At 31.1% G+C, this 17,438-nt stretch overlaps 2 protein-coding genes and 1 long non-coding RNA gene across 15 annotated transcripts in view; 1 reads left to right on the top strand and 2 right to left on the bottom strand.

Moving 5' to 3' along the window:
* The window catches only part of LOC126865455 (MICAL-like protein 1), a 51,995-nt gene extending 46,920 nt beyond the window's left edge, over positions 1-5,075 (bottom strand). The window contains exon 1 of the mRNA XM_050617950.1: positions 3,157-5,075. The gene's annotated coding sequence lies outside the window, so the exon portion shown is untranslated. The remainder of the gene's footprint in view (positions 1-3,156) is intronic.
* Positions 5,076-7,579: 2,504 nt separating this feature from the next.
* On the bottom strand, positions 7,580-8,761 carry LOC126865479 (uncharacterized). Its single transcript, XR_007689538.1, has 2 exons — positions 8,376-8,761; positions 7,580-8,274 (listed from the first exon to the last, which is right to left on the bottom strand). It is a non-coding gene; the product is annotated as an uncharacterized LOC126865479 (long non-coding RNA).
* A 245-nt stretch (positions 8,762-9,006) lies between these two features.
* LOC126865459 (regulator of G-protein signaling 9) overlaps positions 9,007-17,438 on the top strand; it is a 50,886-nt gene continuing 42,454 nt past the window's right edge. For 2 of the 13 annotated variants that reach the window (XR_007689537.1, XM_050617965.1), the window contains exons 1-2: positions 9,007-10,074; positions 16,161-16,378. Coding sequence is in view for 12 of the 13 variants with exons in the window: in XM_050617965.1 (XP_050473922.1) it covers positions 16,310-16,378 (69 nt within the window). In the remaining variant the exon portion in view is untranslated. The remainder of the gene's footprint in view (positions 10,075-16,160; positions 16,379-17,438) is intronic. The other 11 variants (XM_050617962.1, XM_050617957.1, XM_050617958.1 and 8 more) reach the window with 11 other exon arrangements.

Genomic DNA, 17,438 nt, shown 5'->3' on the forward strand with positions numbered 1-17,438 from the left:
ATAATATGATAATCAACAGATAATCTATTTAAAGTTACAAAAGAATTATATATTTTTGTTGCTGTTTAGAAGCGAATACCTCATTAACAACAACAATAATACTAACTATTAATTAATAATATTATTTATAATTATATATTATGCATAATCAGAGACACAATGTAATAATTGTTTTAAACATTTTTTGGATAAGATCATTGAATAAAAATTAATTTTTATTTAAGTAGAATCCAATTATTAATAAATCTCAAAGAAATCATTTAAATGGCGAAAAATTTCTTTGATTAATGCAAACCAATATCAGCGACAAGATTTCTTTCCGTTACATACTTGTTATTAACATTACTGATAATTATTATTCATTAACAACGCATAAAAAAAACTTAATTATAAGACCTACATATTTTATCGAATAAGAAAACGGTATGAAAATATACAATGTAAAAAGAAAATAGGATAACAGATATTGTAGCACGGTATTTTTATTAACATTTGTATTAATATTGTACAGAGTGTAAAGATTGTAAGTGTAAAGAGGATCGTAGCTTGATTCTACACTTTCAGATAGATGAAGATTTGTAAAAAAAAAGCTTGTGACCTTGAAATTTAAGGTCAACTTTTTGTTATTGTAACATATTCTACTCATCGCGGAGAAGAAAAGTATCAAAGAAACCGTAGGTTGCAAATGACCCCATCTTCCGGAAAGAAAATGTTAAAGTTTTAATCATTACAAGCTTACATTTGTATTCGCATTTATATTTACGTCTAATAAGAGAATAGCGTGATATATCGGAATACAGGAACGATGGAAGACCTTTACAGGTAGAAAATGTTCCGCGACGATAAGATTTTCAGCAATTAAGTTAACAATTTGGTGATCAAGAATGCATTCATAAACAAGAACAGGTTAATTATCACTCTTGCTTATGCATATTTACTAATCAGCTTACATAAAATAAATCGTTGGACAATCATACGAATACGAGAAAAATCGCAATTTTATAAAAGCAAATAGCTATGTCACTCGACGAAACTTTGACCATTGGACGCTACGTAAGTTGCTACTATGCTTTTTGGACCGTGCTTGTGAATGCAGTAGCATTCGCAATCAACAAATGTCAAGATTTGGGCTTGCGAAAAACCATACGCAATAATTTTGGAGATTTAATCAAGAATGGGCAGGAATTGTGTGCCTACGTTGCTTATAGTTCAACATCCGTTGCACAAATAAAACATCGAATTGAACATGATTTTTATTATCTGAAGTGAAAAATTATGTGTAATTTTGAGGAGAAATTTGACCGACATAAAATGCGCGAGTTCGGGATTGTTTGAACAGCCAGAAAAAAAGAAAGGAAAAAGCAAAGTAAAAAGAAAAGGACAAAGGAAGGAAGATATGCAATATACAACGATAGATTTGGAGTATCGACCTGTATCAATAGCTGCCATTTTTCTTGCATCTAACTGCAAAACGTAAACACATTGCAATAAAGCCAATTTAAGGATTATTAAAACTAACAATTTTCCCAAGAGAAAGGATCATTTGCGACACCATGGTTCTGTTGAGACTTTTGTTCCTCGTGATGAACAGAATACGTTACAATAAACAAAAAATTTGACCTTGAATTTCAAGGTCAAGGTCGTTTTTGCACAAACTTTTTTTTACAAGTGTACCTTTTTTACCTATACATCAATATCTTTTATTTTGTTCTTCGTGTCATATATTTTCATACCATTCCTTTTTGCTTAAAAAAATATGTTTTATGATTAATGTTTTTATGTTGTCAATGAATAACTAACTATCATAACTGTCAGTAATGTTAATAACAATTTACAATAACTGAATATAAACAAAAATTTTTTGCCATCGAAAATATTTATCGGTGATCAAAATAAAATTCCCATCATTGATAATAATTATCGGCAATCAAAAAAATCATTCATAACGGTTATTCGTAACCAAAACTTATTAATTAAAGATATTAACTTTTATACTATAACTTTTAAAATTTGTCTCATAACGGTTATAATGTTTGCACATAATACATAAGAAAAGGATCATATTTTAATTTATAAGTCACTAAATCAGACAAATTTGAGACTCTCGTGTAGTATTTGGATTGCAAAATATTCGGCTAGAGTGACACCGTTTAGGAGCTTTCGTCGAAGCCCAAAAAGGGGGTCGTTGTTCACGAAAAAGCCTAAAAGATTTCGATCAACTCATTGATGTATGGCATCCTTCTGAATTTTGATGGTACTTTCTTTAAAACTTGGCACTCTTAAACTATTGTATGGCTTACTCGGTATATATTGAATCGTGAGTATCGGATTAGGTTTGGATTATATTTTATCTTCCAGCCGCCGCGCCGTGAGGCGGCTTACAGTGATCGTACAAAAATCATACAGAAAGAACATTTGGAACATTGGCATTGACTGTGCCATCACGTGTTTTGCTGCTTACTGCTTACCACTCTATATGATCGCGGACTTACGCCGATTTCTACAGTTAAAATTTAAGACCTTTGTCGGCCAAATGTGCATAAAGCCGAATTTTCAAAACTGTTCTGTTCTGTCAAAAATATCCCTCATTTTCGACTTTAGCGACCTAGAATAGATCCGAAAAACACATTCAGAACTAAAATTTCACAGTCCGGATACTATACTTTATTTACATATAAAGCTAAATAAAATGTTAGCATCTTTAGAACATTATTTCATATAATCTGTAATAGTTGTATATACTTATACGACTTTGTAAATATTTTAAGAGTATCTAAAAACATGAAAAAGTATCAAGCGTAAAATATATGTGTATATATATATATATATATATATATATATATATATATATATATATATATATATATATATATATATGTGTGTGTATGTGCATTTACTGGGAATCATGTAAATTGTACTTAAAGGTACATGAATTAAATGTAATAAAAGAAATAATTTTCAAATAAATACAAAGACTAAAGTATTATCATTTTGTAGTGTTAAACAAAATAAATCTCAGAATATGAGTGATAACATGTGTGCAGCAGTATATATGTAAACTTCACTTTACCCGTGCTAAGAGCTTTCTTTTTCTTTTTTTCAGTCGCCTCATTTGTTCTTTTCTACAAATTATTTATCCATACGGAAATCCGTTACCTTACGTCATTCGCATGACCTGTTTCTGCTTGCCACCAGCTTCAATCCTTCTGTTGGCAATGTCGGCACTGTAAAACTGCAATCTGAATTCTTCAACGAACAAAAAATGACATCATGTTTTCTTAATTCACTTGTCTTAATTCACTTCATTTCGATAAATGATCCTATTCTATGTATTTACTGTTTTTTGTGTACACTCTGATACATTAACTTATCCAATAATTTTTCTAACCTTAATGTATAAGTACAATAAATATATATCCCAAAGAAATAAAGAAAATTTTAACTAAATAAATTTTTCAAATCAAAAGCGAACTAGCAATATTTTAGGAGTTTTGTTTATATATCTTCACTTTCATATGGAAAGCATTGATTAACACTAGTCAAGACCGGTCGAAGGCACTTCGAAACAGCATTCACACTGTGCCTGCAATCCAGTGACTGAAACGCAACGAGTAGCCGTAGTAGCATGCGTTTAATTTCACGCCACCACCCCTTGCTCTCTCTTTCTTTTCTTATTGTTTTGTTGGCTATCTTCCTCGTACATTCTAAACTCCGCCTGTTTTACTTTCCCTTCTTCTTAAACTTTTTAATAATTAATTTTTCATTATCTTTTTTTCATTCTTTAATCAAGAAGCTTGTTTCTTTCTTTTTTTTATAAATGCTACGTAACATATGTACATATTACAGTTAGTTTTAAACCTATCTTTTAATATAGGTTAAGTACATGCGATTACTGACATTTGAATTATGTCCAGCATGCTTTACTTTATATTTTCTCATAAATATATAATATGATATTATATATAATGTAAAGTATATTTGAACGTGTTGCAATTTTTCTAAGAAACTATATATATTTTTCTTATCTAAGATAAACTTTCCCAGCTCAATATATATGGATTCTTTTTAATCTTTTTAATACAATAATGTTAAGAAATTATACATAAAAAGCTGATTAATTTCTAATACCTAATATAGGTGAAAATAATACTACTTACGAAATTATTTCCAAAAATACTGTATGTAAGATTTTACTTTATTTTCTAAAACTAAATATTAATTTTAATCATTACTTTTGGACTATTAAATGCATATTTACCATATATGCAATATAGATATGAGATAGGTTCTATATTATGCTAGCAACCATATTAATATTTTAATATCTTTCTAATAGACAGATGAACAACTTGTATTAGATATGAAAAACTTATAATATTAGTACGGTAATATCTGTATTACATTTTTGTCCGCGTTTATTATGTTTACAATAGTTTTGTAACTGTTATAATTTTGAAATCTCCTTCCAATCGACAACAATTATATATGAATTATTATCATATAAATTAGTTCATTTTTCTGTGTATATCATTACACGACATGTAATGTACAAACATTACTTACCTAATGAGTAATTTTACAGTAACAGGTATTGAAATTTATCTCCTGAATGCAATGTTGTTGGATATTACAAATATATAAGAGAATTTTTTACTTATTGTGTCTGTTTATGGTGATACGTATTGTTACTGATATGTGTGCATGGACCTCGATAAAAGGAAAGCAAAGTCATTTCTATATTTTGAACTATAGATATCTACAGACACAGATTTGTTGCTCTGTGTATATCATTAGAAACAAATGAGATAATAATTTGAAGAATAATCATAATTATATAATAATTAAATCATAATATATAGATCACTATACTACACTAAGATCACGGAGAAAGAATGTTATAAACATATTATACATATACATACATATACTGAATATTTATGTTTCATAATGGATCAAGTTGACAAGACAATTTTAATATATTTTATATCTTTAAAACTATTGACATTTTCATACATCAGGATTATGTAACATAAAAGAAATAAATAAAGCTAATGTTTTATTGATTTCTGATATGCAGTTTTAAATTATTTTTGACAAATCTTTAAAATTTAGCACATATATAAAAGTATAACATTTTCTTAATTATATATATATATATACAATGGGGTGTTAGGATCTTCCATGACCACAGCAGAGTTTCCTATACAAATAAATGACTATTTATATATATATATATATATAATTTACATGATTATCTTTACTCCGTAAAAGATGTTTGTACTAACACTGGCGTAAAATTTAGATAAGTATGCTAAGAAAATATGAGATGACAACAGTACAAAGTTGAAGTCAATGTAGAGGAGTATAGCTTCTGAAGTGAAAGTCTATTTACCATGACTTTTTAATGATGGGAAACCATTTCTGTGAGAAAGACTGTACATTGGTCCTGTTTTTAGTAATACTATATTTGATTTGAATATTAAGAATTTTAATAATGATAGAATAAATAAAAGGTAATTTTTAAAATGTTTAGTGATAGAATTAGCAATTGAATTAAAAAATAGAAAAAGATACGAGTCTATTGTACGTGTACATATTTATATATTAACAAAAAAATTGAATATTCTTAATAAGATTTAAAACCATGCATTCACTTCTAATCCTCAGGAATGATTGGCATAACATAAACCTACTTTAATTTATAATCATGAAAGGTATTGATTTGTCTGAAGAATATTTAGTTTTTGCAAAGTTAGCAGAATGTTAGAATAATCGGAAGGTCAACTCAAAATGTTTTATTAACTTAATTACTGTGTTTGTAATAGTGAAGAAAGCAAAGTGCAAATCAAGATTCTTGTAATTGCGAACAGAAATATTGACTACTTAAAACTAACCATTGCCATTTAAAAAAGCTAGAGGCCAAAGGAAAGTTCTTTAACTACTTTTAATACTTTATTTCATTGGATATTACGACTAGCCTAAAGCAGATACGTTCTGCGTAAAAACATTCATAGTAGTGAATAGCATACTAATGATCAGAGTCAAACTGTTAATATGGCTTTTATGCTCGTTTTGTAATTCATGTTTGCAATTTTAAAAATAGTTATGTATTGGTCAAAATTGGAAGCATTCTGGTAGTCATAAAAGATGTCGAGTAGGATTTTTCAGCTGCACAGTTTCTATTTATGAATGAAGTTTTACGAGCTTGTTTCATAACATCTTTTAGTTTTTCAAGGAAAATTATTACAATTGATATAAAATATTTCAATAACCAATAAAACTAATATTAATATTATTTAATGTCACTTAAGAAAAACTATACAGAAAAAGTGAAAATAATATGTTTATTGAGTTATTGATATAAAATTAATAGCTCAGATTGTTTATACATAATTTCTTAGTTTTTATACTAGAAAATTTGTTATACTATGAAACCTGTTAAATTTGTTACATTGCAACATTTAACTTGAAACAAAAGCTTTGAGAAAGAAATTGATTCTATACTAAAAGTAGAATATATAATGCATTTATTTTCCATTTTATCATTATTTCTCTTACAGCATTTATTATTTGACCAAGCGTTACCTTAAATATGTATACATCGACCAACCAGCTTTACTGCTTCCTTATTGTGAAATGTGTATGCTTTGTGCAATACAAATAAAATGACTATATTCATTGTTACGACAATGTCGTTAGTTGTTAAGCATCACGAAAACATTATGTGATGCACTATATATCAATGTTTATACAAATAAATAATAATACACAATAATAATAATTGTAAAAGGAATAATGAATATATTTTATTTCAACTAAGCAATAAACTATTATAAAGTTTAAAGTACTTATGACGAACAAGGCAGATACAACAATTTTTCATCGTTAAATATATTTAGACCGATTACTTATAGTTACTGATCAATAACATTGATAAATCGACGAACTGAGTCGAATTTAGAATATATTTAAAAATTCATTTATTAATTAAGCTTAAAATTATATAATGCTAGAAAGCATTCGATTATATCGTCTGGTTAAGAGACGAAAGATAAACCATCAAGACACAGACCATTTATGGTGGTTGGAGAACTTCGGTACATAATATATACTGATCGTTGATCAATAAGTCTGCAGAACGTACTTGCAAACTCGAACAGTAGCATATGAGAGTAATATAACGTAATGCAGAGGTTTCAAACATAAAGCTATCATTATTCGCTATTTACTATTCTTTTAAGTTATTTAGAATCGCTCACCTACTTCGAAACTATTCTTTTTCACTACAGTATCAAGTATAAATATTTAAACATGAGCTTTTATAAATAAATGCAAAAAATAAAAATTAGAAATAATTACTATACAAACAATAGAAATGTTTATATAGCGTTATAAATTATTTTCAATGAAATATTTACAGTGATGTATTATATTGACCACTAATATGACTTGAATATGATCATTCAATAAATATTATGCAATCTAAAATGTCACATCAAATGTGGGATGATTGTTTGATGATGATTGAAAGACATTGAGAATTAGATGTATAAATAAATAAATCTATAAAAAAACATAGTCGTCTTTTATAAAACTTTTATTTTCATGAAAATATTAATTTGCATAAATAGAGACTACCATGGAAGAAGAAGAGAATCGACATCAATACAACTATGTACTTATACAGAAAGTAATTACAAGTAATCTGTACGTCACTGCTTCAGGATATTTCTGCACATGTGCAAAATGTTTTGTTATAGTTTCCTAGCCTCCATGACGCCATTGTTGCGTCGAGGTCAAATTATTCGCTGTTAACCTTATCTTCAATTTTGCTTTAAAAAACAAAATTGTATATGTTGGTATGTTATTTATTCCTTTACCTTTAATTCTCTTTGTCTTCTTTTCAAATAAATATTTGCAGTAAAGTCAATGGCGGATTCAGACCTATCACCCTCCGACCCAAGAGCAATAAAACATGAAAATATTATTTCATCCCTGAAAAACTTGCTAGACAGGTATATAATTAATTAAATAATTTGCAATAAACAATACATATGAATCATAAAATATCATAAAAAATGGCATTATATAGTACTAGTGATTTTTACATTTCAAATGCAACCGTTATTTACTAATAGGATACTTTCTGTTATATTAATGTGCTACTTTTTATGAGTATATTATCTCTTTCCAGTTCTCTGTAGTTTTCAGTTTAACTGCAATAAACACCGACATGTAGCTATAAATTTTCTTTTCAAACGCTTACTTCATCCACTGCAGTTATTGAATAGATTTTAATTAGAATGTTTGCTATACGTTTGACTTCCGTAATACTTCGAAATGTTCCATATATTTTGTTCCTGCACTTACATTACCTGTTTTTATTATTTTCTTTATTTAGTGTCTTAGGTTTCTTAAAATCATCTTCGTTATCTTATATACTAATACAGCAATTGATTTTTTAAATACTAATTATCTTAAATATGACAACAGATCGTGTATCGTGATAATAATATGATTGCACATTAAATTCTACTATTATTATTTTTTGACATAATATGATACAACTTAACTTTTACACATAATTATTATTATGATTGAAACGTATGGACAAAGGAAAACTTTCGTTTTTCGACTTATCATTTTACTTAAATTATTTAAATCCCTGTCTTTTATTTTACACGACATGCTTAATATCTGATTCTTGACTTGGATAACACAGTTTTATGTTAAAACATTTGGCAATCGTTCTTGATAAGAAGAATAATATTACAAGGAAACGTGAAATACACTTTTGTTGGAACAATCAGTGGATAAATGATACTGCTTGGAAGTTGGAACACAGGCGACCTCTGTACTGTTCAACGTACTTACATATTATATAATAGCATGAGTATGTGTATATACATATATAAACTAGGATTCTCTGTATATGCGTTCATCATCGATAAAGTTCGGAATAACTCGGGCGCGCGGACTTGTTCGCTGAACGAGTGACGGATCTAGCAGACGAGGAGGCTGCGGAAGCTGAAAGCTCTGAAAGGGTGCTGAGTAACCGATCCTTGGCCGAAAGTGCGCGACAACGCTCGACGAATAAATACGAGAATATCCGAAGCTAAACTGACGATGAGCGGAGTTGTAGAGTGACGACGACGACATGTTTGCGGGGTTCGACCTCTACAAAATTGACATCGAGATTTGAATACGATATTGTTGCTAATAAATCAGCGTGATTAATAAGCGATGTTCTGTATCGTTAGCTGACAATGATACATCATAATATGAAGTGAAACGTGACGTGACAAATCCTTTGGAAAATCAGTCTGTGGTGAGCAGAGTGAGTGAGTGATTGAGTGTGTGTGTGTGTGAGCGCGCGCGCGTGCGTTTATGTGTACAATAACGTGTTATATCTCGAGAAACGTGCGCGATTTGTATGCAGCTGTAGAGAAACGTGCGTGCGTGCTGCGTGCGTGCGTACATACAGTGTATACGTGTGTGTATGTGTGTTTACCACGAGTAAGAGCTTTGTAGGTACACATACACACACACACACAAACGCGCGCGCGCTCGTATACACAGATATATAATAGGAAGAAACGTAGCGAAGGTGTGTAGAGGCTGTCAAATCGTTTTCCGACCGCCGACCAGTTTTACCACAGTCATTTCCTTTTCTTCCTTTTTTCCCTACTACATAGCCTATTTCCCTCTGTATCTGTCCCCCCACTTTGTAACCGCGAATATCTCCTGATATTCGTCTGGCCGACAGTGACCGCCGTCACGGCGTCGCGTCGGTGTCGTCGACGGTCCCGTTGAAAATATGCTTGGCATAGAAGCGTTAGCGGCATCAGTGTCGTGGTTGGTACTGGTGCTAGCGTTGGTACTGCTGGTGGTGCTAGTGCTGGTGTTGAGAATGGTCTAGCGCGGGTGTGCGCGCGCGGGTGTACCTCGACACAGTGCGGACGGTGGCTTTAGATTCGAAGCTGCGGAAGAAAGGCCGCGAACTCGGCCCTGCTCCGATGGCCTGATATACACTACGAGACGCGTATATGAAGCTACACTGCCCTGACTCGTCGAGTGAGTACTTTAATTATCATTGTGTTAATAGATTTTTGACTTAAATCAATCTTAACGATCAACCTTTAACCAAACTCGTCAGAACCTTTGTTTTTCCTTCTTCCCCTTTCAACACTGTCAATATTACATTCGTCCTTGTCGATAAGAATTCCGTAAGTTTCCACGCGTATTACATGTCTGTGACAAGGATGTCGCAATCATTACGCGTCTCCATCGATTAATTTTCATCGTATTTATCAATTAGTATCATCGATATATGTGCTTTCCATGTTTGTTACTTCTTCGATATTCTCTTTGTTCTCTTTCAATATCTTTTTTCTTTTTATTATGTTTTGTTTTGCGATCAACTGTCAGCTGTCCGCACCAATTAATCGGTGAAATCATTAAATCGAATATACTATAAATTTACTGAAAAGTGATTTTTACGCGCAGTATTACGATTAATATGTTGCAATTATGTAGATATATCGCGTGACTTTTGTTTCTCTGGAAAACTTTCCTCTCAAGAGGAAAGGTGAAAAAATGAGTCGGAAAATATCGTACGAAGCAGCTGCAATAAATATCGACCACATATTCTGACGATGAACGAAAGCTTAAAGAAAGTGAACCGGGTCACGACGCAGTTTCTCGACGCGCATTTCGAAAATGAGTAGAATATGGAAAAATTTGTAAAGCCTAATGTTGATCGCAAAGCATTATTAATAAAAAATTGACACCAAATTTTCATCAATATCACGCATTTGCATTTTATCCATTTTGGGCACATAATATGCATAATAATACTTTTGACTATTTCGAAATCCAACTATTTATGCTTGTTAATTCATGGTACTAATATTAATATAGAGAATAAATTATTTTTAAGGTTTCTTATTAGCACACATTTCAAGATTGCAAGCATTGTTATTATTACCGGTCTGTATTTGATATCGTCATTGCTATAGTAACGATTCAACGAAAGTCAAACGATGCGAATGTACTTCCGTATTATCGAGCTATATGATTGTCTGCGATTATGTATCCCTCTTCATTACTGCTGTCTATTATTTATGATCTATACATAATACGTAATATGCAAACAATATCGATATGATAAAAATATTATTGATATGTGTTCAGTATTATTTTTGTCTCATGGTTTAAAATAAACAAGTTTAGAATAATATTTAAATTTACGTTTGTAGTGTCATGTATATTGCGTGCGAAACGCATGTCTTGCAAAAGTTCAAGTTTGAGAATAATCATATATTCTTTAGTAATTAAGGAGATGAGCTATTTTCTTCGACATCAATCTTCAGCGATAAGTTCGAACAAAAAGTATTATGCATTTTGTATTTTGATTGCAATGTGTCAATAAATAATGAGAGCTATATCTGTTAAGAATTAGAGACTATGTAGCTACATATTACTGTAAAGTGCTAATATTTTTATGAATATTTCTTTATGTTGAGCAAAATGATATAGAAATCCGTTAATTTAATAAAATATTTTTCTACACTCCAGATTGATAATGTAGTAAACGATTTCACATGCTTATGCTTTGTTTCTTTCATATAATTTTGAATGATAAGGACACCGAAGGTAAGAGACGTTACTTATTTATTTTTTGTAAGTTTTCTTAAACGTAAAAAGACACAAGTATTAAACATAGATATTTCAAAACTATTTCTACCGTTAACAATAGAAGATGTGTAATACTTATTTATTATTTTTTATTATTATTTATTATACATATTTCTGGCTTAGAGCGGTTTAGAACGAACTTCCGGTTTTACATCTTTTATTTCATACATCTCTTACTTCCTATGTTATCTCACGCACTCACGCCCTCCTCATTCATTCTTCTTCATTTACGATTTCATTCATATCATATGTATTCTGTCTATAGACTATTTTAAAATTTCAGTGTTTATATATAACATAACGCCTATTATACTACTACTTAAATCTTTTCTTTGCTCTCTCTTTCCATCATATTGTTCTTTCTGGTAACCAATTCCTTCTCGGTGTTCAATATTGCTTTCTATCCCACTTTGGTTTCCAAGATTTTTAATACAAATAAAAGTAGATTAATTTAAACGTATAACAAATCAAGATACAATAAGGAGTAAAATCTCATATTTGTCAATTAAATGAATTCTAATTACCGCATTACGTTTCTATCGCAAATACTTTGATGATACAATCAACGAAATTCTTATACCTACATTATCGTGTATAAGTATTTGGACACTGGATACAATCTAATCAAAATATTTATATTCTTATCTCTACTACTAATGCTTTGCTTCTTGCCATAATAGGGGTCAAATATCGTGCTAAAATGAAACTAAAACAAGAAATACATTTGTATCTGAGTCAATTAAATTCTATATTTATTTCTAATAAACCGCTAGCATTAGAAAAGTCTATATAGACTTTTAGAATGTGGTTGGAGACACATATCCCAATCGTTCTAAGATCTAAGCATTGAACAGATGCACTTTAAGTCACTTTTAGCTAAGGTGTTTCTGTAGAAGCAGTTTTCATTTACACATAATTATTGCTGTATTTATTTCTATTAATTAATATCAACCAGTGTTTTTATCAATATGTACTAATTATATATGCTTGCCTGAGATAGGATCAGAGGCAAAAATTAGATCGAAGAGCTTCATTTAAAATATATTTTATACATTTGTAATCACTTGCGAGTCCAAATACTTATGCGCGATAGTATACATATGTGTAAAAATAGGGCACAGAAAAATAACAAATTTTCGTAAGGAAAATAGAAAATAAGATATTGCGAAAGTTATTGATGAGTTGAAATAAACGTTAATCTGTTGAGGTACCTTCCCTATTACATATATGTATATATTTAGCACTACTAAAAATTTGTCGTACACATCGAGAAGCCGAAGTATTTAATGGTATAAATCTTAAGAATAAAATTATAATACTATTCGTAAATTGAATAGCTGCATTTTTTGTATAGTTAAAAGAGAAGTAAATGTTGACGTTCGTATATTAAGGGTATGCAGTAAAATAAAAAAATAATGTATTATGTTCAATCTATGGTAATTCCTAAATGAATTGATTACGAAGTGGATACATACGTGTATATTGTTCGCGTATAAAATAATGTTTCTGACCTTTAGTAATACGTTTCTTTTTATAGAATATGTACCGAATTTTGGAGATTTTATTAAACCTGTCTCAAGTCACTTTCTCTTATTTACCGCATAAAGCTACAGTTTTCTGCTAGTTATTTTTTATTATTACTATGTGTTATGAAACATACAAGAAGTACAGTATTTAGAAAACGTATGCACTATGGAAACAAAAAATGATTAAGTTCGGAGGAATAATTAGACGTAAGAATTGTTTATTTCCTATCAATATTTTTAATGAATTAAAAAATTTAATCAAATTACTGACCTTACCTTTTTACCGATTTCGAAGCCCTTGGAATATGTTGTCAAGATCATCATTCTGAACAACTTCTTCCTATATATATGAGTGGTCGGTTCTAATTTTCAAATCATACACAGAGGTATTTTTGGTATCATGTATGCTGCGTAAAGCTGTTGATGTATTACCTACTCATGAATTTTGACGGTTTTATTTTCGTATTTTCATAGTGACGTATAAGCAGTGAAAAAAATAACAAAAATTCCAGTTACTGAATTTCAAATGCAAAGGAGTAGGTAGGATTAAGCTATTTAAGTAGTGGCGGCCCGTAGGCAATACCGATAATGGTGCGTCTACATTAACACAGTTATAATTTGTGCACATATATACGTACATAAGCAATAATTATAATATCTAATTTATAATTTTGTACAAAATATAGAAAGAAGGTACGTACAAGGTGTTTCCGAAATTATGGTACAAGCGATCGTGTGGTGATTCTACATACAAAAATAAGTGAAAAAAGAATAAAATTTTTTCCTTTAAGACTTCGTTTTTGAGAAAAACGAGTCTGAAAACCCATCTGGTACCCATGTTTTAACTAATTAATTTTTTTCTTCCTTTCCTAATTAATAAAAGGATACATACAAAGTATTAACGTTATTCTCATTTATAAAACCATTTAAATTAAATACAGAATAAAGGAAAATAATAATCGATATCGCGGATAAGATAACAACAATAAGGAAGCAAATCATGACATTGTCCATGTTTAAAATACAGACACGAACAGAAACAAAAATTTCATAATTCGAAGTTTCCAGTTAATCCTTTGTGGACAAGACCGTTCTGCGAGCGAGCGTCGCTGTGGACGAGAGGTATTGGCGCGCGCATTTGAGAAAATATACACGTTGAACGTTTGCGTTATTCATTGTCGAGGCTTGTATTATTTTCATCAATATTTAGTTCATCATCATTGTCACTATTACTAGAAACGTTGAAACGTCTGAGCCGATTCATTGTTGAACGGAGTTCGTTTCCACTGTCTAAAGCATTGTCGTCGTCTTCTATCTTGTCAGGTTCAAAATAGTGTTCGTCATCACTACTATCGCTATCGAACATGTTCTTTTTGGAACTTTTAGGCATCGTGTATAAGGTAAAGAGTTAATATACGGGTGGTACTTGATAGGTTTTCAGACTCATTTTCCTCGAAAACAAAGCCTTAAACGAAAAGATGTTATTTTTGTACGTGGGATCACCACCTGCGACCATTTGTACCATGATTTCGAAGACATTGTGTATATGGTACCAAACATAGTTTCGTGTATAACTCGGAAACTAAAATCGACCATCCTATATATGTATAGGAAGAAGCTTTTAAAAATGGTGACTTTGACAACATATTTCAAGACCACCGAAGTCGATGAGGAAGTAATTCACTCAGTTCGCCAAAGCTTAATTACAAATTAAATTTAATTTCTAATTTACATAAATAAATCTAATTTACTAAATTGAACAGTATGTAGATCGGATAATTTCGATAAAAAATTTATACAGTGTGTCCTATCTAACTTTGTCGTTCTTAATTACCTCTGTATTTGTCACGATAAAGAAATGTTACGAGAGAAAGTTATTGTATTTCAAGGGGGAAATTAGATTATGAGTGTGAAGATCGTCTTAAGGTTAAATCCTCTAGGATTTTAATAATAGTAAGGTTTTTTTAAGTGGAATATCTTTTTTTTCGTTTACTACTAAAAAGGTGAGATCAAAACTCATCCAACCATGTCCCATGATCTTGAAACAACCTATCGCTGAAAACTTCGGAAGTAAACGACTAAGGCGGAAACGAAAAATGAATTACAGAAACAAAATAAACACTTTAATCATACTATTTATTAGTTTAATATGTGCTCAACTTTCCGATAACGGCTGCAGGCATAAAAATCCGTATTTCCAACGCATGTGCAATGTGCAAGTTTATCTTCGGATACAATAAAAAGAGCTAGCTAGTCATGCATTAGTTTGTATTGTATAAGTGTATTGAATTTGGAGGACAACATTCTCAGCGCACGGTAAAATAATGCAATTAAGATGTTTATTTTGTTTCTGCAATTAATTTTCTGCGAATTTTCACCTCAGTCAATTTCTTGCCAAATTTTCGACTCAGATCTTTTCAGGGCCATAGTATGGGACATGATTGGGGTTAGGATGCGTATTGATTTCACTTTTCTAATATAAACAAAAAGTTAATTCACTCTACTTAAAAGCTTTCAGAAGATACGACCTTCAGATGACATTCACTCTTATAACTTAATCTTTCCTCTAAAATACAACAGATTCTTCTTGAAACATTTTCTTGTATCGTGACAACTAAGTAAGTAATCAAGCATATATAAATGTTTTGAATTTAACGATAAGAAGATGTATGTATTGGTAAAAGAAAATTGTGCCATATACATAGTGTTTGTTAAACAGTGAAAGGTTTTTCTGCGCGATTTGTTTCTAATCATTGTATTACTTAAAATTGAGAACTACACACAGTTTGCCTCATTTGTTAGAATCATCAGCCAGCACATACCGATAACGTTGAAATATTAATTAGCCTTGTTATAAGTAGTATTATAATTAAGCTTAAAAATATGAAAATTATGTAAAAACACAATGTGAAATGAATAATTCCTTACAAATTTCAGTGGGCGTGCGGGGGTGACTGGAGTGATGGGATGGGGCTAGAGCCCCATGGAGTTCGGGTAGACCCGTCTCCAGCCCAACTCCCCAGCCCCCTCCGCCATCGATACCGCCACAGCTCCTGTCAGCGTCGCAGAGGGCCGCCTCGATCGCGATGGAGGCCTCTAATAATCAACAACAGAAGAAGGAGCCACGCGTTCACAGGCCTTACGCCTTCGACAAGGTTTATGAATTTCTTATTTACACATTATGAATAGAGTACTAGCTGCATTATTTAAACTTGATTCACAGTTCGCATATTGATACTAGTACAAAATTTTCCAGTCATTTTTCATTTTATCAAACATCGTTTTATGGCTTAACACCTAGCCAACCGAATAGGGAGATCTCCCCTCTGTAAAGTACATCGCTGCGTGACCGAACGGGGAGATCTCCCTTTTTGACTTTTGCAACGCGTTTTCTTTTTTTGTTTTGTTTTGGTTATTACCAGTTATTGTTTACCTGGAATTGCCCCGAATTAATTGCACCACTTTTTCTGCTTTTATAAAGTACAGTATATAATAAAATACACCAATTTAGTGGTGTTAAAATTAATTACAAAGTTACACTATCAGTTATGACTAAGTAAAGTTATAATCGATCGATACCACATTGTAAACAGATATTAAAATGCATTATGAATTTTTAATTTAACATTCAAGTCGTGTTATTTATCTTTAGTCATCCTTAATGTTTTTAATCTTGCCTATATTTTTTATACTTATAATATATCCTTTCTATTTGACGTTTTGTATAAACAATATGTGAAATCGTTAAATAAAATCATTACCGCAAAGTATAATTGACCGCCTAAATAATTCTTCTTAGACTTCTTTGTTTTTTAAGTAGTGAATATTAATCCTTGATACTGGGAAAACACGCGGTGGACAGCGTTATAGATTGGGGTTATAGGCTTGCTTGTCCGAGCGCAATGGGAAACGTATAGCTCGCTGTGGCGCGTGCGATTGGCTAAGTCTTAATAATTAAGTTGGAAAATTTTAAGAGAGTCTATGCTTACGGATATACGTAGGATACACAAACGCGCGCGCGAAGTTACTAGAGGTGTGCGATTCGTCCCGTGTATATATCGAGATCCTGAGCTTCGGAATGGGCCGAAAACAGTTCGGGCAAGGTCTGGCGGGATTTTAATACATAAGAGGTGTGCGGATACACGTATCGAGATTGCAACGGGTGGAGAAAAGTTTGGGAGGGATCCTTGGTACATGTGTACATATACCCGTGTT

The sequence above is a fragment of the Bombus huntii genome, chromosome 5 (genome assembly GCF_024542735.1).
Source record: "Bombus huntii isolate Logan2020A chromosome 5, iyBomHunt1.1, whole genome shotgun sequence".
NCBI classification, from domain to species: domain Eukaryota; kingdom Metazoa; phylum Arthropoda; class Insecta; order Hymenoptera; family Apidae; genus Bombus; species Bombus huntii.